General features: G+C 36.8%; 1 protein-coding gene across 1 annotated transcript in view; it reads left to right on the forward strand.

The window, feature by feature from the left end:
• The window catches only part of LOC126281764 (protein unc-13 homolog C-like), a 1,053,980-nt gene that overhangs the window by 642,072 nt on the left and 389,869 nt on the right, over positions 1–22,039 (forward strand). The window contains exons 10-11 of the mRNA XM_049980962.1: positions 9,185–9,259; positions 14,201–14,420. Coding sequence (XP_049836919.1) covers positions 9,185–9,259; positions 14,201–14,420 — 295 coding nt within the window. The remainder of the gene's footprint in view (positions 1–9,184; positions 9,260–14,200; positions 14,421–22,039) is intronic.

Genomic DNA, 22,039 nt, shown 5'->3' on the forward strand with positions numbered 1-22,039 from the left:
ATAAATGAGCTGGGTGACAATCTGAGCAGTTCTCTTAGACTGTTCGCAGATGATGCTGTAATGTACCGTCTAGTAAGGTCATCCGAGGACCAGTATCAGCTGCAAAGCGATTTAGAAAAGATTGCTGTATAGTGTGTCAGGTGGCAGTTGACGCTAAATAACGAAAAGTGTGAGATGATCCACATGAGTTCCAAAAGAAATCCGTTGGAATTCGATTACTCGATAAATGGTACAATTCTCAAGGCTGTCAATTCTACTAAGTACTTGGGTGTTAAAATTACGAACAACTTCAGTTGGAAGGACCACATAGATAATATTGTCGGGAAGGCGAGCCAAAGGTTGCGTTTCATTGGCAGGACACTTAGAAGATGCAACAAGTCCACTAAAGAGACAGCTTACAGTACACTCGTTCGTCCTCTGTTAGAATATTGCTGCGCGGTGTGGGATCCTTACCAGGTGGGATTGACGGAGGACATCGAAAGGGTGCAAAAAAGGGCAGCTCATTTTGTATTATCGTGTTATAGGGGAGAGAGTGTGGCAGATATGATACACGAGTTGGGATGGAAGTCATTACAGCATAGACTTTTTCGTCGCGGCGAGACCTTTTTACGAAATTTCAGTCACCAACTTTCTCTTCCGAATGCGAAAATATTTTGTTGAGCCCAACCTACATAGGTAGGAATGATCATCAAAATAAAATAAGAGAAATCAGAGCTCGAACAGACAGGTTTACGTGTTCGTTTTTCCCGCTCGCTGTTCGGGAGTGGAATAGTAGAGAGATAGTATGATTGTGGTTCGATGAACCCTCTGCCAAGCACTTAAATGTGAATTGCAGAGTAGTCATGTAGATGTAGATGTAGATCCCCTCAAATTATTCCCCTGTCAAGGAAGATAAAAAAGAACAGTTGGTACTCGCTTGATTGGTTAAGTTTTGAGTGATTCATTTCAGAGATGGAGACTATATTTAAAAAAATTAATATATTAAAAAGAGGTGTGAGATACATGGTAATGCATGTGAATGCACTAAACTTCCGGAGACAGTCGTGTTACTTTATGTGAGGTGCAAAACTGAAATAAGTGTGTATAGACCAGTTAGTTTTTACTTATCACAATACCTTAAAAATATCTTGGAGAGAGAGGAATGACTGGCAGCTAAAATTTTGTTAGCTTCAACTTGCTCATTTATATTGTGCGAATGCATGCAGTTTGATTGAGCACACTAAAGTATTCTTTACTCAAAACATTATTCTTTATGCAGATGGTGAAACAGTTTATGCCTAGAACAGTTTCCTTCTAATGTACAGAAGTCTTCAACTTTCCCCATAGTGTTCACGTACTGAAATGATGATTATAGTATTAACATTTCTGTGTCATACGATACAAAACTGTATACTTCTCCAACAGCTTTTCTTCAATTTTGAATGGCAGTAAGTTGGTGCTGTTGTCAACCTCAATCATTTATATAATCATTTGAGTCTTGTGCATATGTTTTAGTAACTATTACAAACAGTTTTCATGTAACCACATTCATTCATGTTATTTCACTATATAATTTTGGAAAGGGAGTCTCAATCAACTTTTTGTGCCCATGTGTAGCTCTCAGAGGCAGTTTCTGTGAGTACTGTCACAAGAGTAGATGTGCTTCTTGCTTCCTAGTAGCTGTGCACACTACTGACACAGAACTCGCAGGTGAAACAGAAAAACCTCTACCAGTCACTTACCTTACATTTTCATTGTTCAAGACATCATAACAGTATGTTCACACTGCAATTTACAATGTCAAATTCAGAAACTGAGTTATAAAAAAATGAAACAAGGATAATAGGAAAGCTCTTGTGATAGTCTGCTCAGCATAGAGAAATATCAGTCTGCACATGCAATAACATGAATGAGGCGCACTGATTGCCAGCTTTGCTGTTTGCACTTAATGAAATTGTTAGTTTCTGCTTAGTTTTAGAATCAGAATAGTTCAAAATGTCTTTTATATTTGTGTGACTAGGAAATTATGTTTGTAAAATATTTCAGTTAACAATAACAACATTTGCCACATCTACTACTGTACTGTAAGAGTGGAATCAGACAGAATAAAACTATTATTAGTATATATATTTTATAAGTACTTCAAAGAACATTAATGTGTTACATATCATGCACCAATAAACAAACATTCATAAAACACCACACAACAGTGTACACTGTGCTTTTCATCCTGTCATTGAAGTTGTTATTAAATTAGCCACAGACACTACAGAAGGCCATACTCACCAAGAACAGAAAATGGTATGAGACTGACAGTGACACACAAATTTTAAGAATGAATCATATTCTATAAAATTAAATGTTTCTTGTGTAACAGTGAAGACAGGAAAGACACAGCAAAGAAACAGACTAGTTACTTGGAACCTAGTGGAAAATAAGCAGATTCAGAATTTTGAGTGAACTCTGCTCTCTACAACGTTATTATTAAATTTGTAATGTATTAATTATCCTGAACACTTGAAATTTGACACTGTTTAACATTTCTGTCACTTCACCCAGATTCTGCTAGTGGTGAGTAAGGTCATTTCAAGTCTGACTTGTAGTTTTCTACTAATGCTATTATTTCATCCTGTGTGTAATCCACATGCAACATGCTATAAGTATGAATAATTGAATATTACACTTGGAAAGTATGTCACTAGTTGACCCGATATTCCAAAGCATTGTGTAAGCACAAATTCAGTCTTCTCAAATAACTTTCAGTATTTTCCCAATTTCAATACAGTTTTGTTTTATATGAGTCGATAGGTGCACAGAAAAAGATAAATTTTGATCTTAGTAATGGTGCCATAAAAGGTGTAATGAAAAAGTAGGTATAATTATCATTTCTTCCAGAGTAATTACTAGGTCACAGCTGACTTCAAACTGCACATTGCATATACTTTAGAAATATGTATTGTATATGAACTTCTTTGTTTCTTTATTTTACTTTGTTGTTGTGTTTGATATGCTTGCTGATAGTTGATGTAGTACTATTTCCTGTGTTAGTGATGGTGATCTCGTTTGTCAGTTCAGTCAAGCTTTCAGTTCTATATTTCATCTTCACAACCTTTTTGTTGTATCTGATATTCTCTCTCTCTCTCTCTCTCTCTCACTTGCCCAGGAGCACACGTGCTTGCATCCCCCCTCTTCCCCCCCCCCCCCCCCCCCCACACACACACACACGCGCACGCAATCACACAGAATTGCATAAATACAAAATTAAAATAGTTTTGTTACACAGAAAGCAATCTAATCATGCTAAATCAGAATATAGATTTTAATTACGTGAAAAATTGATCAAACAGCTTTGAGTATTAAAGTAATCAATAGCACTTAGTGCAAGTAAATGCACAATGAAGACCAGAGGATCTGAAGATTCTCAACAGTGTTTTGTAATCGTTTTTGACATGTAGTGAAAGCTAAAGATCCCGAGAGGTCCATCACCTTTCTGTGTTAGTATTTCAATATTTACAGTGGAATTTTTGGAAAGTTAAGTGCCTGCAATGCATATGACACAATATACTGAGTTAAGCAATGTAACATACACTTGATAATCAAATGCACACAAAAACAAATTTTCATATTAAATGAAAACTTGATGTTCTACTGAGTATCAAACCAAATTTGTTGCATATTATACATGCAACACTCAAGAATTTGTTTTCTGAAAACATCTCAACTCAGTACCTCAGTATGTCAGTAAATCTCAACTGGGTGTCCAAACTTCACAGGGTCTTTCCTGCATGCATGCCAAACTAACTGCCCTAAGATAAATTATGTGGTAGAGAATGGCTTTGTTGCAGCCCAAGATTTGTTTCCATGTTGGGACTTACGCATTTCTATGTAGTATGTACTAAAATGAACTTTCCTATCATATTAAAATTGAGTTTTGGACTGGGACTCAAAAATACTCTGCTGCCGAGCATTTTATTTAATAAAGAGCCAACTTCTATGCTGTGCATAAGGCATTTAAGTGAAGCAGGCAGGTTAGGAAGATATTGTGGTACCAGAATACATGTAAAAAGAGTTACTGACCAAGTAATTTATTGGACTGTCAATAAAAATACAAATTGAATCTTGAAACCCACTTTGCATTCACTGACTATGAAAAAGCATCTAAAAGTAAAAAAAATCCTTCCTGTGTGGGATTTTATGAGCAAATGATTATATTCTCCCCACCTTGTGGATGCCATAGAAGGCTTATAGCATGGCACAAAAATAATGTTGAAAATAGGAAACCTACTACCTGAAGATATTTGCATCAATCAAGGAGTAGGTCATGGTTGTACTTTAGCCCGTATTCTTTTCAGTATATATGTAGGTAATTTAGTTAGAGAATATAAGTTGAGAATGAGGCCAGAAACTGAAATAAATTAAAGAATGCCCCTCATGACAGTATTTTTTGGTAATCAAACTGTCGTTCAATAAAATTAGGATGATTTTCAGAGCTTTGTAATATCCTCAAAAAAACCTGTTTGAGATATTACATGGAAGTTCCCACACAGTGGCCAGAATATGGCTTGTGTAGGCAAATATCTAGGCCAAACAAAAATAACTCTTAGATGATAGAGTAATTGTACAAGTATGAATGTTACCTAACTTACAACATTAATCATGATTTTGATTACACGTTACATAAGTAGCTGGCATATGTGAAACAATATGAAGGAGTCTAGGAAATTAAGGAACGTGGTGGCTGTATCATGTTCACTGTATGCAGAGATTTAGGTGAGGAATACCAGATTTCATAGTAAGATACATAATCGGAAATGAGATTTCTGAGATCTCTAAAAGGCTGCATGGAACTAGGTGTATTTAAAAGTGATGATGCACGGGAGAACTGAAAATTTTTAAATGAAATAAAATAAAGGAAAATATCTCACAAGTATGAACAGAATATAAGAATGAAGAATACTAATTGAAGTTTTATGATGTAGATTGAATGGCAGAAGAAATGTTAGAAGACAAACTAGATGTTGGTATCAACTTGCTTTGTGGCTAAAACAGTCATGTGTATTAGTCTTTGGAAGAAGTATTGGAATCCTTAATCACTAACTACTGAGACATAAGCGAACTCCAGTGGAGCTGAGAGACCCAAAGAGAAGACAGACCCTTATTTTAAAGCTTCTGAGACTTGAAAATACTTCTTGCAGTGAGAGGAAAATGCTGACAGGAAATATAAATTGTGAAAGATGATGTGCAAGTGAAAGTGGTAAGGAGAAGTTACCCAACATCAACAACAAGAGTCAATAGCTAGAGGACAGAAACTTTCTAACAGTTGATATAGGAAACCCAACGACCTGCAGGCAGTCAATACATCCAAGTTTCAAGCAGAAATGCTGAATGAAATCATGGGATTTTAATAATATAGAAACAGGAATATTTTTTTATATTTGCTTTGTGTGTGTGTGTGTGTGTGTGTGTGTGTGTGTGTGTGTGTGTGTGTGTGTGTGTGGGTGGGTGGGTGGGTGGGTGGGTGGGTGGGTGGGTGGGTAGGAGGGGGGAGAAGCTATTTTCAATACTTGTAAGCATGGAAAGTGAGGTTCAAATGAGTTGAATGTGGAACAAGTATCTTAGTATATGATATTTAATCTTGTGTTACATTGTAATCAGATGATGGAAGTTTGCAGTGGGTATCATTTTTCTGTAACCAGTTACTGTTACAGAAAATTCATTCATAGTTATTTGGCTGTATAACTGAGTACACAATTTACAAGTCAGCTGGTGGATTGTATACATGCTGAGTTAGTCTGTTTTAAGAGAAAGGGTTGCCAGTCTCATGAGCTCTTGCGTTTTCTGAAGTTATTCAGTCACAAGTGTGTTTAACTATACTCAATTTGCAGGGGCCACATTTAGTGAGTTGTGAATAATAGAGTGCCAAGGTATAAGCCAGGTAAAGTATTTCCCTTGTAACTGCCTGTTATTTGGTGATGCAAATAATTACTCACTTTGTGCCATAAAGACTGACTTACATAAATTATGCTCTGAAATGATACTAACTTCATAAAAAAGCAGATAACAATTTCTAAAAGAGTACAGATAAAAATAATTTCTAAATCAAGTATGTGTATTGGACATTTCCATGTGATACATAAAATAATTCAGTCAGCCAGTATCATCTGATGAGAAAGTTTGTTTCACCAATTGTACCAATAGTTTCTGGTTATTTGATTCTAAAAAATATTGGTGGATTAAAAGCCATTTATCACGGTATATTGTTTTTAATTTATTACTTCTTTAATTCCATGACCTCAATTGATTGTAGGAGACAGATGTACCCATTGTTTGTGGTTGCTGTGTCAATTTGTATATCAGTTGTCTCCATATATTTACATTCACTCATTCAATAAGTGACATGTGAGAGGTGTCACATCTCTTACACATTTGATTAAATTTTGTATCTTTGTTTTAGAAGATCATGTAACTGTTTTTGACATTCAGATGGCTGTATGTTGCCACTGAACCAGAAGCATCTTGGATATGATTGAGGAAAGTGTTAAAGACCTTTATGACCCAACACTGTTGCTTTCCCCAAGTCCACAAGCTGGACAGTTATTGCTCTGGCAAATAATGTTACCTATGCACTTGAACTTTTAGAAATGATATTGTTGCCTGTAATGAAGCAGTGATAAAAGGAAAAAAGTATGAATATCCGGTCAGATCTAAAAAATTTCAGTGTTGTTCAGGTACTCACCTAGGACTTAAAGTACAGTTGGGGAGTACGAGTAAACATAAGCATGTAACTACAAGTTTTATCAGTAGCATCTGCAGCCAGATGTAACATTTAAATTTATAGTAAATCACAATGTATAGAAATATGAAGTGAGAAAAGGGAATTAGTTTATTTGTGGATAAGTCATATCTCCGAGAAATCACAGATTTTATGGAACTGAGATTGGTTGTAGAGTGCTTGTATAACCTACCCACAAGTATTGCTTGAGAGTGTTGGAAATATACCAGACTCTACCATGAGCAATCATAATGCCTTTACAGAGTAGAATAGACATCTTACATACAAGTCTTGCAGAAATGGTAAAGAGTGTAAGATAGTAGGTGCCTGAAGAACCAGTTTCCAGTTAAGAATGTGTTGCCCACATAAGTATTACAAACAAGGGATCTAATTTATAACAGGATGTCATTTCTCCCATCTAGGGAAATGGCAGCAAAGAAATACTTTTGTGATACAGCACAGTACAAGCTACCCTCATCTTGTCTTTTCAGTTATTTTCAGAAATTATCTCTAGATACCAAAGATAAATTTTTAAAAAACCTGCTCTCTTCATAAAAAGAAGCAAATTTTTTTTCTGCAGAATGAGATTTTTGAAAGTGTATTGATCAGCCATCTTTTAAAAAGTGTGCCATCACGTAGAAAAGGATGTAAGAAATAGTTTAGAGATTGGAAAATGGGCATTGGAGCAGGCAGCATTAGTCACAACAACAGACTTGAATATTTAAGCTGTGAGGAGGGATGTATGAAGAGATGAGGCAATTGATAATACTCACAATCAAGCCAATGACATATGGACTGTGAAATGATACGAAAGAAAAATAGTTGGCAGAGGGAAGCAAAAGGTCACAAAGCAAAGAAATAACTTAAGATCTTCATCAGTTAAAAATAAAGTACAGTCCTATTACCATAACTAATACCTCATCAGGGAAGGAGAAGGGAAGAGATGAAAAATGCATTCAGTTGGTACAAATCGAAGTGATGGGACCCTGTGTGTGTGTTGGAGCCAAAATCTTCAAATAAAGAATTATTATAAGTTCTCAATTTCAGGCATGAATAATGCAACATGTAAACCATGTTCAGCATGTGGGTTACGCTAGTACTGCCCATATTCCATAGGTGTTATGTTAGGTTCTTATTAAGTTACTGGCATAGAAAATTATGTTAGTTTATACTGGTACTGAGAGGTATTTACAGGTGGAATTTACCGCTAAAGAGATATATGAGTAGAAATTAATGTAAATCATGTAGTGTGGATGTAGGTGTAGATTTTCCCTTTGTATATGTCGGTAATAGAGTAAGAGTAGTAGCTTATCCTGTAATGAAGTCATAAAGAGAGTAGATATGAATGACATTGGTATCCCTTAATAAGTCTTTGTTGTTGAGTATTTTTGTATTCAGTACTCAATACTTAACTCTCAACACTATTTTGACTATTCTGTTGTTGCCTTTTTTTCACCTTTAGAAGTTTTGTGCAGCAGACTTTGCAGTCAGGGTAGCCACAGTTTGAGTGCTTAATTTTGAAAAGATAAGACTGCTTTAGCTATAAGTGCTTTGTTTATAGGCAGACTGGCTTTGCAACATTTTAGTTGTATACTTGACATCTTGATGCACACAGTCCAGTGTGCATCTGTTGGTAAATGATGGACTGTGAGCTGCTTAATTTTGCATAATCCCATAGATGATCATATATGGTCTGTTTTGAACAGTATTTCGGTATGTGTGGACCCCATTACACTGTTCATGGTATCATGGGAACATCCCATTTTATATTATGCTATTTTGTGTTTGATATCCACTACTTAGCAAAAAATTCCTGACTTTGAATACTGATTCATCCCATTCTCTTTTCTCAATCAGAACATGACTTGATTTTATTGCACACGATGATGCAGCTAAAATGCTGCAAAACTGTTCATGCCTATAAAACCATCATATCTTTTCAAAACTTTTGTGTCCGACAACATAAAATTATAAAAAAAGCTTCTAATTCACAGTGCAATTTTTTTAATTACCAGTTTCAATGTTGTTTGTATTTGGCATTTGTCCATACAGTTACCTTCATTCTTTTTTTAGGTCTCTTTTTCTCTCTGTGTATATAATTTGATTTATTTATTTCTGTGGGTCGTGTTTAATTACTTGTTGATAAGACTAGAAACAGAAAACAGGAAAGTTATTGAACTTTTAATATTCACAGTTGTTTTTCTGTATTTCATTTTTGCAAAGGCAACTGGTGCTCTTGACGTATATAATGTTCAGAAACAATAAAAATTGATGTTAATGCATATTTAATTATTGTCATATCATACAGTGAGTATCTGAAACATTGTATTTTTAACTAATGCTTAGTAAAGTAATGATTTGCAGCAGATAATAATTGAGCATTATTGTGGATTGTATTTTCACATTTTTTACATAATGACACTCTGTTTCTAGACAATGGCAGCAACCAAGCGTAATGCCGGGCTGACATCTGCTGTTCCCAGAGCCACTCTTAATGATGAAGAATTGGTAAGTTCATATAAGATTATCATTGTTAAAATGTTTCTATTGCAAAATTGTATAAAAGCTTGGAAACATTAAAACAGTCCATTTTAAACATGGAGAAACTAATTAGTGGAATATGGTTGGACAGTACTTTTTTTTTTTTTTTTTTTATCCCCACACACACACATGTCCCGAATATATGTTCACAGTTTCAAGTGTATTTGTTTTTGACAGATGGAAAGGTTAGATGTGTTTTAGTGTACTCAGTGATTTTCAGTTATTATAAAAATGGAGCAAAGAATTTGCAGCAAATTATGTGTGAAAAATGTAATCAAGTGCTCTAGAACATTTGAAATGTTGACAGTGGCATAAGGTTAGTCTGCACTAAGTAAAAAATATGTTTACAAGTGGTACAAGCTCTTCCATGATAGCTGAGAAGATGCCAGTGATGAACCTCGCTCTGGACGTCCCAGCACATCAACAACAGATGATAGCATTTAAGCTGTGAATTACCGTAAGATAAGTTGCTGAGGATGTTGGCTTATCGGTCAATTGTCATGCAATTTTTTCAGATGTTTTGGGCATGGTTTTGGGCATGAGACATGTGTCAGCAAAGGTTGTGCCAAAATTTCTCATTTTGGATCAGAAGAACCATCACATGAGCATCACTCAAGAGCTCTTGAATGACATCAATGAGGATCCTGATTTGCTGAAAATTGTCATAACTGGTAATGAAACATGGTTTTATGGTTATGATCTCAAACCAAAGCCCAGTCATCCAAAAGAAAGCATCCTGAAGAGCCAAGACTGATGATCTCAAACCAAAGCCCAGTCGTCCAAAAGGAAGCATCCTGGAGAGCCAAGCATGGAAAAAAAACCACCAAGTTTGATCAAATTTCAAAGTTTTGAAATCTTTATTTTTTTTTTCAATTACCGTGGTGTAGTGCATCATGAATTTTTTCCTAAATGTCATAAGTTCAGTGAGGAGTATTACCTTGCTGTTATGCACTGTTCGTGGGAAGCAATACACAAAAATCATCTGGAATTGTGGAAAAACAGTTCATGGCTTTTGCATCATGACAATACCTCTGCTAATTTGTCATTGCTTACGAGAGATATTTCGGACAAAAACAACACGACAATCATGCCTCAGCCACCATACTCACCGGATTTCGCCCCCTGTGACTTTTTCCTGTTCCCAAACTGAAGAGACCTATGAAAGGATGAAGATTTTAAATGATTGAGGAAATAAAAATTGCATCACTGGAAGTACTCAAGGCTGTACAAAAAAAGTGCTTATGAAAAGTGCTTCAAGGATCACAAGAAGCATTGGAACAAGTGTATTGTGTCTGAGGGAGATTACTTTGAAGGGAACAACATGAATATTGATGAATAAATAAATATTTTTTCATAAAAATATAAAGCCACATTACTTTTTTTAAACACGTTGTGCTTTGTAACATGCTGCCTTTATGTTAGCATACATACTACTTCTCAAAAGTTGTCTTTTGAACTTTTATTTGGTCTCATAATGGAAACATATGTAACCTGGAAATGCTTGTTTTCACTGATACTGTACCCAATGCATTCATTACTATTGTAAGCAGAAAGTTGTTAATGGATGCATGTTACTTAATTTCTTCTCTAAGACCAATTACAAGTAGCATGTACTCAGTTGAGACACTAAGGAATGGGTGGGCCCTACAGAGAAATTTCTGAAACCATTGTTTAATGTGCTTGTTCAGGGACTCAGTTCATCTCTGTTGTTAGTCAGATAAATTTATCACTTTCTTTGTTAATGTAGTAATAACAGACTGCATGTAAGGTCATCATATTAGAATTTAACGTATTATCATTGAATTTGTAACTGCAAGATCAAAAAAGTTTTTGCAAATACCTTTGCTATTTGTTCCATGTGATCCATTGTTACCTTATGAAAAGAGTAGTGATTTTCTTATTATATTGTCATGTAGAAGACAATGTAATTAGATGAATGATGAACACTAACTTCACTTAATGAAGATTTATTCAGCACTTGCACATACAAGAGTGTGGAGCGAACTGCTTCTGGGCAGAACACATACAGTATATATATACTGTTACAGAACATTCCAATACAATGATTCTTGACATTTGTTGATACTTCTAGAATGTACTCAAACCAAATGTAGAAATTAAAATTTTACAGTTCAGGTGACTTTTGAACTCATGATCCCCCATGCAACAGTCTAGAACCATAACCACTACACCACAGGGAATGTGCCACTCAGCTTCTTCTGCAACGTTGCTCCCTCCTTAAGAGAACAGCATGTCAGTGTTATGTCATCGTGTGGGAACGAGTCATCGGTCCTGCATACTCTGACTCCCAATGACTGATGTTCACACTGTCAGTGATCTCATTAAAACTTCCTTTGCTGCTACACTCTTCATCATCTTTCTGCTTGTTACCTGTCACTGGAGCTTTGAGTTTACCCTGGGTTGCAGAATCCTTATAAGGCTTCATTTGAAGGATGTGGACTGTAGCTCATACCTTTCGTTGTTTTGTGTTGGGGATGAAATCTTCAACTTCATAAGTAACATCAGTCGACTGTTTTACAACCTTATAAGGTCCAAAGTAGCTAGCACCTGAGGAGCTTCTCAGAGAGACCAACCTTCTGAACAGGAGTGAAGAGCCAGACGAGGTCACTAGTCTGGTACACAACAGGGCGGTGGCTCGCTTCATATGTTCGGCGATCGTTTTCTTGAGCCTGCAGCATGCAGAGTCGAGCTAACTGCCAAGCTTCCTCTGCTCTGTTTAATGCCTGGCTAAAGTAGTCATCGTCCACATCATCAGGATGTAACAGAAACACAGTGTCCATCGTCTTAGTCACCTCACACCCATGCACCAGGAAAATTGGTGTAAATCCTGTGGTGTCTTGTTTGGTGGTGTTGTAGGCAAATGTTACAGAATGTAGCACCTCATCCCAGTTGCTGTGCTCAATATTGATGAACATTGATAGCATGTCAGCCAAGGTCTTACTAAGGTGTTCAGTATGCCTGTTAGTTTGCGGATGGTAGGTAGTCATCATGTGACGGGTAATGTTGCACTGACGGCTTATCTCTGTCACAAGATTTGATTGAAAAACTTTCCTTTGATCCATAGTTAACAACCTTGGAACACCATGTTTTAATACAATGTCTTCCACGATGAATTTGGCTACCTCGAATGCTTTGACTGTTTTCATGGCTTTTGGAATGGCATAGCATGTCAGATAATCAGTGCAAACAATAATCCTTCTTTTGCCATTAGCAGATGTTGTAAATCATCCAAGGAGGTCAATCTCAACACGCTGGAAAGGCATTTCAGCTGGCGCAAGTGGTATGAGTCGGCCAGGTGGTTTTTGAGGAACTGCCTTTCTCCTCTGGCACTCTCGACAGTGCGACACACAGTGATGGACACTCCTAAATAAACCTGGCCAAAAATCTCTTGCAAATCCAATAGTATGTCTTGATAAATCCTAAATGTCTGGCTTCAAGTGTGTCATGGCATTTCTGTAGAATATCTAAGTGCATCACTGATAGACACCTCTTTCCAAAAAGAGACAAAATTTTTCTTGCAAAGTAATCCATTAACTACCTTAAATTTTCCTTTCATGTCCTTTGACCGATTTAAGGCAAGCATAATTTGAGATATCTTGGTGTCCTTCTTCTGCTCAGCAGGGAGATCCTGGAGTGAAGTGAGACAGTCACTATCTTCCTCAAAGTCTTGATGTTCTTGCACAGGGTTTCTAGAAAGACAGTCGGCATCTTGGTATTTTCTTCCACTTTTGTACACTATGGTAATGTCATACTCTTGAAGACATAGTGCCCACCTGACGAGTCATCCTGTTGGATCCATAAGACCTGCCAACCAACAAAGTGAATGAAGTGCATTTTCAACTTCTCGCGGCATAATGAATAATCCATTAAATTTCGGGCATGCAATATGAAATACAAAATTGCACTTCACACGTTGCACAATGGTTCACCAGTGTTGTTGTTATTTCAGAGAAAACTTTTGCAATGTTCCTTCACACCATTACAATATGAACATCCATCAATCCCCACTTTAAATCTGTTTAACAAACAATTAGAAATTGCAAACTCCTCAAAATTTTTACAATTCTAGATTCAGGAAATCATGAAATGGGACACACTCATGAACTGTGTCAGCAAGAAGCTAAGCAGAAGATGCTATGACATAAAAATACTTACTACGCGTAGAAGAAAAAAAACATCCAAAAATGCATGTTATCTGCAGCAATATGGAATAATTTTTTGGGGCAACTTTTCAGTAAGAAAAATACTGTTTCATGTAGCACAAAAGGATCATAAAGGCAGCTGAATCAGCAGTACCCAGAAGTTCTTCCAAACCCCGATTTAAAGCACTCCAGAAACTACCATTGCCATGCTTGTACATTTTGACATGGTTACTTACCTAAAGGACATTTCAAAGGCTAAAAACAACTTAATATGTACGAATCAAGAAGTCTGTACATATGACACCAAGCAAAAATTGGATCTTCACATTGAGTATGGAGATACCACCCTTAGATAGAATGAACCACTGTAGACTGGGAAAAAAACTTTGCAATAAACTTCCTCCACCACATCAAGATAGTAAAAGAAATGCAGAAGTTAAAAATGATTCTAAATTAACAAATTTGCAAGATAGATATCATTGTAAGTGAATATATGTTGGCATAAATTTAAATTATTCTCCTTTTTCTTTCAGTATATTCCTTTTGATATCTGTTGTATTATATGTTAAATTATATTACTGTTTTAATGTAGTATGTTGCACTGTATATTGTACTCTATTACATTCTTAAAATTATTTACATCTTTGAGTTAATTACATTGTAATATGCCATGTAAGAGAAACAAATCTGTGTTTTAATATAAATGAAATATGAATAATAATATTCTGTTCCTCTTTTGTCACAGAAAATGCATGTGTACAAGAAGACACTGCAAGCCCTCATCTACCCAATATCCAGCACAACACCCCACAACTTTGTTCTGTGGACAGCAACATCACCAACTTACTGCTACGAATGTGAGGGTCTGCTTTGGGGCATTGCAAGACAAGGGGTTCGCTGTACAGAATGTGGTGTGAAATGTCACGAGAAATGCAAGGACCTGCTGAATGCTGACTGCTTGCAAAGTTGGTATAAAATGACTTTTAGTTAATTTAAGCTCAAATTACAACAGTATAAAGTAGCTATGAAATATTACTTACATGAAGAATAAGGGACAGAAGCTTATTAACTTTTATGCAATTCAGTGAGCATCGTATTACATCTACATTTACATACATGTGCCACAAGCCGTCGTATGGTGTACGGTGAAGGGTAACTTGTACCACCACTAGTCATTCACTTCTCTGTTCCATTTGCAAATGGAGCAAAGGAATGATGAACATGTATATGACTCCATGAAGCCTAATTTCTCTTGTCTTGTCTTAACAATCTTTACACAAAATGTAAGTTGGATGCTGATAAATCATTCGGCAACCAGATGCAAATGCTGAGCCTTCAAATTTTCTCAATAGTGTTTCACAAAAAAATGTCATAATCCTACAGGGGGTCCCATTTTGAGTTCATATATCATTAGTGTAGTACTTGCCTGTTGATTGAACCTAGCATTGACAATTCTAGATGCATGCCTGTGAATTGCTTTGCTGTCTTCCTTTAATTTTAGCTGGTCGGGTCCCACATATGTGAACAGTACCCAAGAATGGGTCGCAGTTGTGTCAGGGTTGCCACAAGTTCTGGAAATCAGGGAATTCCAACGTATCAGGGAAATACCAGGGAAATTTGAGAAAAAAAGTGGAAAAATCTCATTTTTGTCCCAGTAGTATGAAATTGTTCGTTTACTGAGATGTCATGCTTTGTCGCTGGCAGCTGAGCATGTGCACTCCTTCTCTACTCTCTCATTCTACTGCTTCTCCCCTTCCACCCCTTCCCACAGCTCACAGTCAGTGCTGACACCAATTCTTGCCGCTAGCCTAGCAGCTGATGATGAGAGGCCGGGAGGCATGAGGAATGGTTTGTTTGGATTTGAGATTGCTAACGCTGCGCCCGGAGACAACAGTCATGTGTGGGTGAATTGTGTCTGAGTGATTGTGTGAATGTGTGTGTGCTGCACTCTCATTTTCTGACAAAGGCAGTAGACAAAAATTTAGTTGTCTGTGGCTCAGTGATCATCTCTACGGTGAGTTGCTGACTATCCTCATTACTATTGATTCTCATAGTATATGCGCAAGTTATCTGTTGTATGGGTGATCACTGCAGTCTCATTTCATCAACGTGGTGTCTGTCAGATGTGAGTATCTGGCCACACAAATGGACTACCATGATGGGCCAAAACTGTAGGCCATTTCTGTGGGTATCTCTGATGGATCGAGCCTGCCTATCTCAAGCGCATAGTTCCCACTAATGTGCAGAAGCTGCCTGTTAGATGTAGTGTTGTCAATCTGATCACAGGCCAGGTCTGTCTGTCTGTGGCACAGTGTGGTGAATTTTCATGGTTGATCCATGAACCCAGGGCTGTGGTGCTCCTCAGCAGGCCAGAGGCCATGGGCGATGGATTTCAGGAATTGTGACTGTCTCACCACATTCTACAGTGCAGCATTTTATAGACATTTTATTTGTCCTAGTACATTTTGGCACCCCAAAAGTAGTTAATGTATTAGAAAGTATGGACAATAAGAAGAAGACAATTGTGACGGTTGCTAGAAGTTTGTATGCAATGTACTCATGCATTTCTTGAAAGTTAATCAGACAATACCCGTAAAGTAATAGACATAACACAGTGGGTAATAACCAGCACTAATGAACATAGTAGAAGCAATATTTTACTGGTGGTCACCCATAGTGTTAGTTTACATAACTCTTCCACACCTTATACATTTCTTTCAAGAGGCCTACATTCTTCTCAGGTTATTTCTGAAAGCAGTGAAGGTATTTTAAATCTGTGTTGCGACTCCAACAAAATGTCTATTTTTGTCATCAAATGTGTTTCACTTTATTGAAATAAAATAACATCAGTGCTCTTAATGAAACATATTTACAATTTGGCCCACTTTCTCTATCTAAAAACAGTTCATTACAAAATATGTTGCTGTTAGTATTCAACATTTCTGCTCAGACGTTTAAAAATAAAAAAGGCCTTACATTTTTTTGTCAACTTACACTTTTACTTACCCTTGAGATCTCAGAATTTGTCAGGGAAAAATGCCAAAACTTGTCTGGAAATCAGGGAAATATCAGGGAATATCACTTCGGGAAACTTGTGTCAACTCTGATGTTTTCTATGAATTCTCATTAATAGATGAGGTACACTTTTGTAGAATTCTCCCAATCAACCAAAGTTGACCAGTCATATTCCCTACTACTGATCTTATTTGCTCATTTCATTTGTTATTGCTCTGCAACGTTATGCCGAAATATTCAATCTACTTGACTGTGTCAAACACCACACCCTAATACCGTATTGGAACATTACAAACTTTTGTTTCCTACTCATCTGCATTAACAGATTTTTCTACATTTGGAACAAGATGCTTAATTTTACAATAAATAGCAGAGATTTTTTCACAGACCAAAAAGCTGCTGGAGGTAATAGGCTACCAAGAAAAATGAGTACTGATTGTTGGGAAGCTGTAAATGATTTTAAAATACAAGGCCTTGTGAGTAACACATTGCATTGAGACTTATCTGGGAGAGGTATTTGAAGCATAAAGGCAGAGATCCAGATATTAAGAAATGGAGAAAGAAGAACTGTTGTTCATCAGTCATAAATATTAAGCATAAAATTGAGAACTCACAAGTTGGATAAAGGAAACTCCGTTACATGCAAACGTATCATAGACTTTCTAGACTGCCTGAATACTCAAGTTTCTATGTCCCTTGAAGAAGGATAGTGGCAAATTGAGGCTATTCCAATATTGTAGTGTTTGAGTCTCTGTCATCTCTCTTTGTTTCAAGTTCTGTCAGCTCCAAATTGAACTCCTATGATTCTGGATCACTGAATATAGTTCACGTCATGTAGGAAGGCATCCCTATTTTTAGCTGTTCTGTGTATCCCACACCATTAACTGCTAGCAGCACCAAGATTCATTCTCTCTTTGAGGAGCTAACCATTAGTTACAAGCTAGACTACGAGAATCTCTCTCCTACATGTTGCGACAGTCAGTTTCATTCACAGAACAACCGAATTAGTCATTCAGATGTTGATGTTACTTTCTTGTAGCAGTATAGCTGCAAATGTGCACCTGTAAACATTTTAGTGTTATTTCCAAATGAATGTTTCAGATGACTGCAGTAAACATGAAGTTACTCACAAGCAACTTTAACAAAAATTTTTGCGTGTGGAGTATTGTCTTAGCTGTGCAACTGGTTTTATGATTACCTGTCAGGAAAGTCACAGTATATAGTAACCAACAAAAAATCATTGAGTAAAACAGAAGTGGTATCTGGCATTTGCAAGGAAGTATTGTAGGCCATCTGCTGTTTCCCATCTAGTAAACGATTTAGGAGACAATCTGAGTAGCCTTCATCAAGTGTTTGCAGATGATGCTGTGATTTACCATCTTATAAAGACATCAGGAAAAGGAAGTAGAAAAGGTTTTTAGAGAACTCCAGATTACTGAAGTCATGTTAAAGAATGGTACGGCCAAGACTGTGACCAAAGACAAAACTAAGAGTTTCCAAGTTAAGATCAATGCCAGGAAACCATTTCAGATATCAGATGGGGAAATAAAATAAGAGAAATTAGACATCTCACAGAAAGATTAAAGTGTTTGTTTGAGATGAGTAGTATAGATGTTAATGTTAGTGCCATTGAGAAACATCTGAATTCCCTAAAATTGAAAGCTGCAAGGCCCAGTAGAATCCCTGTCAGATTCTTATACCAAATTTTCACCTGAGTTAGCCCCTCTTCTAATTATCTACTGTAGAGTTTTCAAACAAAAAACCATGCCTAGTAGCCAGGAAGAAAGCGCAACTGAGAACCACCTAAGTGAAGGATAGTAGAAGTGATCCACAAAACTTCCAACTAATATCCTTGACATCTATTGATTGTAGAATCTTCAAACATGTTCTGAGCTCAAACATAATGACTTATCTTGAATAGAATAACCTCATCCATGCTAAGCGGCATGGATTTGAAAAATATCAATCATGTGAAATACAAATCACATCTTTCTCACATATTCTGAAAGCCATGGATCAGGGCAGCCAAGTAGACCTAGTATTTCTCAGTTTTTTAGGAGAATTTGATTCAATACCATATGTATGCTTATTGGCAAAAGTACCGTCATATGAGGTATGAAGCAAAATTTGTGACTGGCTTGAGGATTTTCTGGTAGGGAAGATGCAGCGTGTTATTTCAGAGAGTTGTCGACAGATGTAGAAAAGGAAATAATTTTGAGGGTGTTCCTTGGAAGTTTGTTGGGGTCCCTGTTGTTCTTTTTGTATAATGACCTTAGACTTTTCACAGACAGTAATCTATAATGGAGTACTGTCTGAAAAAAGTGCACAGATATTCTGTCAGATCTTGATAAGATTTCAGAGTGGTGCAAAGATTGTAAGTTTTCTTTAAATATTAAAAAATGCTTAAAAAATGAAAAACTATGTATCGTAGGACTACAGTATCACTGAGTTACAATTGGAACTGATCAGCTCAGAAATACCTGGATGTAACATTTTGTATGGGTATGAAATGATCTCATTGGCTTGGTTGTAGGTAAAGCAGGTGGCAGATTTCAATTTATTGGTGGAATATGAGGGAAATGCAGTCAGTCTACTTAGGAGATTACTTACTAATCACTGTGTGACCCATTAGAGAATATTGCTCAGGTTTGTAGAATTTGTACCAAATAGGACTAAATGGGATTTTGAAATTACACAGAGGAGGACAGCATGAGTGGTCACAGGTATGTTTGATCTGTGGAAGAGTGTCACAGAGATTCTGTAGAAACTGTACTAGCAGGCTCTTGAAGGTAAACACAACTATCCCGAAAAAGATAGTGATGGTAGGAATATAATACAACCCCCTACACATCCCACCTGTAATGATCATGAGGACAAGATGAAACTAATTGTAGTGTGCTTAGAGACATTTAAACTGCTGCTCTTGCTGTGCTCCATACATGAATGGTATGGGAAAAGACTCTCATAAATGGCACATTTGGAAGTACCCTCTGGCATGCACTTCACAGTGGTCTGCAGAGTATGGGTGTAGATATAGAAGTAGATCTCAGTCATGTGTCATTGATATTATAGTCATAGGATTCTAAATTTTTTCATCATGTATAGTGCTCAGTTATAATTTCTGTACATTTAAAGCAAGTTGCCAATCTTTGCATCAGGTTTAAAAATCTTATCACAATCTGGCTTAATATTGTATAGCATTGTTTGGATAGAACTTCGTTACAGATCATTGCATCATACACCATGTCATTAATATACAGCTTGAATGGCAAAATTCCCAATACACTTCCCTAGGGTATTAATGAAGTCTCTTCCACATCTGTCAATGCAGTCAGACTTTTTTTTACATGTTGTATGATTATACTCTCAGTAATAAGTACTGATGCATTACCACCTTTCAGAAGTCAAGAAATACTGCATAAACCAAATTACTTCATCCTGTAGATTTCAGTTAGATTATTACTTATTTATTTTTAAGTTTCGTGTACCATGGGTCATTTGCATGATAAATCATAATGATGTAAAACGTGTTATTTTACATTCACACACTACAAAGTATGTTGCAAGTATGGCTTCATGCTGAATGTTTGTAAGTTTTTTTAAAGAAAATACGCAGGTGTGAGTTAGTTATTCTTGTCCACCACATTACAGCAGAAGAAAATATTCTAAGGGAAAGAAGGAGTGGTCAAGCAGAAACTTTTTCAGTTTGTTTTCAGCTTTTGCTTTGCTACCTGTCAGACATTTTATATCACTGGGTAAGTGATCAGAAATTATAGTTACAGGCTAGCACAGTCCAGCCCGATAGCTGAGTGGTCAGCACAACGGAATGCTGTGCCAGGGGGCCCAGGTTTGATTCCCGGCTGGGTCGGAGATTTTCTCTGCTCAGGGACTGGGTGTTGTGTTGTCACCATCACCACCACCACCACCACCATCATCATCATCATTATCATCATCTCATCCCCATCAACATGTGAGTTGCTGAAGTGACATCAACTCAAAAGACTTGCACGAGGCGACCAGTCTACCTGATGGGAGGCCTTAGCCATACGACATTTCATTTCATTTCAGCATAGTGCGGTGGGCAGGTGTAATGTTAAGCTCTCTCTCTATACAGCTTAAATGTTTTCATGGACTTACTTGTTGAAGAATTCTGGTTCTGCTTTCTTGCAGCGCTGATGTCTTCTGCTAGCACCGGATGCTTCTCCGAAGATTTCACTGCTAGGAAAGGGAAATTTTCACTCTCTCTCTTGGAATATCATTCAATGCACCAGAACATATTTATTTCCACTTTGTACAAAAAAACTACTAAGCTTTATGACGTAAGTCCACACATTACCGGACACCCAGAATCAGTTAATTACACATTTTTGAACACATTTAATACATAAGCTTTTATCATGGCTGACTATCCACGTCCAGTCCACGTACTCTCAACAGCAGTTCAATGTCTAATATCATTCAATGCACCAGAACATATTTATTTCCACTTTGTACAAAAAAACTACTAAGCTTTATGACGTAAGTCCACACATTACCGGACACCCAGAATCAGTTAATTACACATTTTTGAACACATTTAATACATAAGCTTTTATCATGGCTGACTATCCACGTCCAGTCCACGTACTCTCAACAGCAGTTCAATGTCTAATAAACAGTCACTATTTCGAGTCTCTCCATTTCTTTTTTAACAATACAATGCTACATTACTCTTCGCTCATCCTTATGCCCTGCATTAAAATAATGTGTGTTCGAAATGGCTGGAATACGAGTGTCTCCAGACTTTCGTAAAATTCTGGGGGCACTACATATCTCTCCCCTTAGCTTGAACACTTGTTATTTTCCACACAACATATATTTTAATTTTTTTCCCTAATACTTATCTTGTTACTTTGTACTACATAAAAACATTAGGTACAAAAACTCTCTTCCATCTGCATTATTTCATTAAGCTGTTGGTAATATCTTTCATAGACATAGTAGTATTATAAACTAATAGTACAACTAGTATTAGCTATTTCCAATAGATTTATCTACTCTTGCTTCCAGGATTGAGCCAAAATAAATCCCTAAATTTACCAGGTGAAACTTTCCACTACAATCTCAGGTCACTATACCACCCTTTCCCTTTGGGTTCCAGTCTACGTAAGGGTTGACACTATGAAAACATCTTCTTCCTCATCCTTGGGTAGGTATGCCCCTTCCATTTATACTAAACTATGGTACCGGTCAATTCCTTTTTGGTGCTCCTGCTCGCTCAGTGTAGGTCAGCCTCCTCTGGGTCTGCCTACGCACCTCTCTTTCTCTCATTTCATCTGTAGCGGATGCGACCTCCCTGTCTTCTCTAACAATGATTCATGGTCTTGCCTCTTTCGTATTCCTCTGCACACAATTTTATTTAAAATTTCCAGGTAAAATTTCTATCTACCTCTCTTTTCCTCCTCCTGAGACCTTCAGCCTACTTGCTTAAATTCTTTGCTTGTTGCTTACAGCTCACTTATATAGCCTTAATAACTAAATTTGTTTTGTCAATGGTTGTAACTTTATTTCTTTTCTTCGGGCTATTCGG

This window comes from Schistocerca gregaria, chromosome 7 (genome assembly GCF_023897955.1).
Source record: "Schistocerca gregaria isolate iqSchGreg1 chromosome 7, iqSchGreg1.2, whole genome shotgun sequence".
Taxonomy (NCBI): Eukaryota; Metazoa; Arthropoda; class Insecta; order Orthoptera; family Acrididae; genus Schistocerca; species Schistocerca gregaria.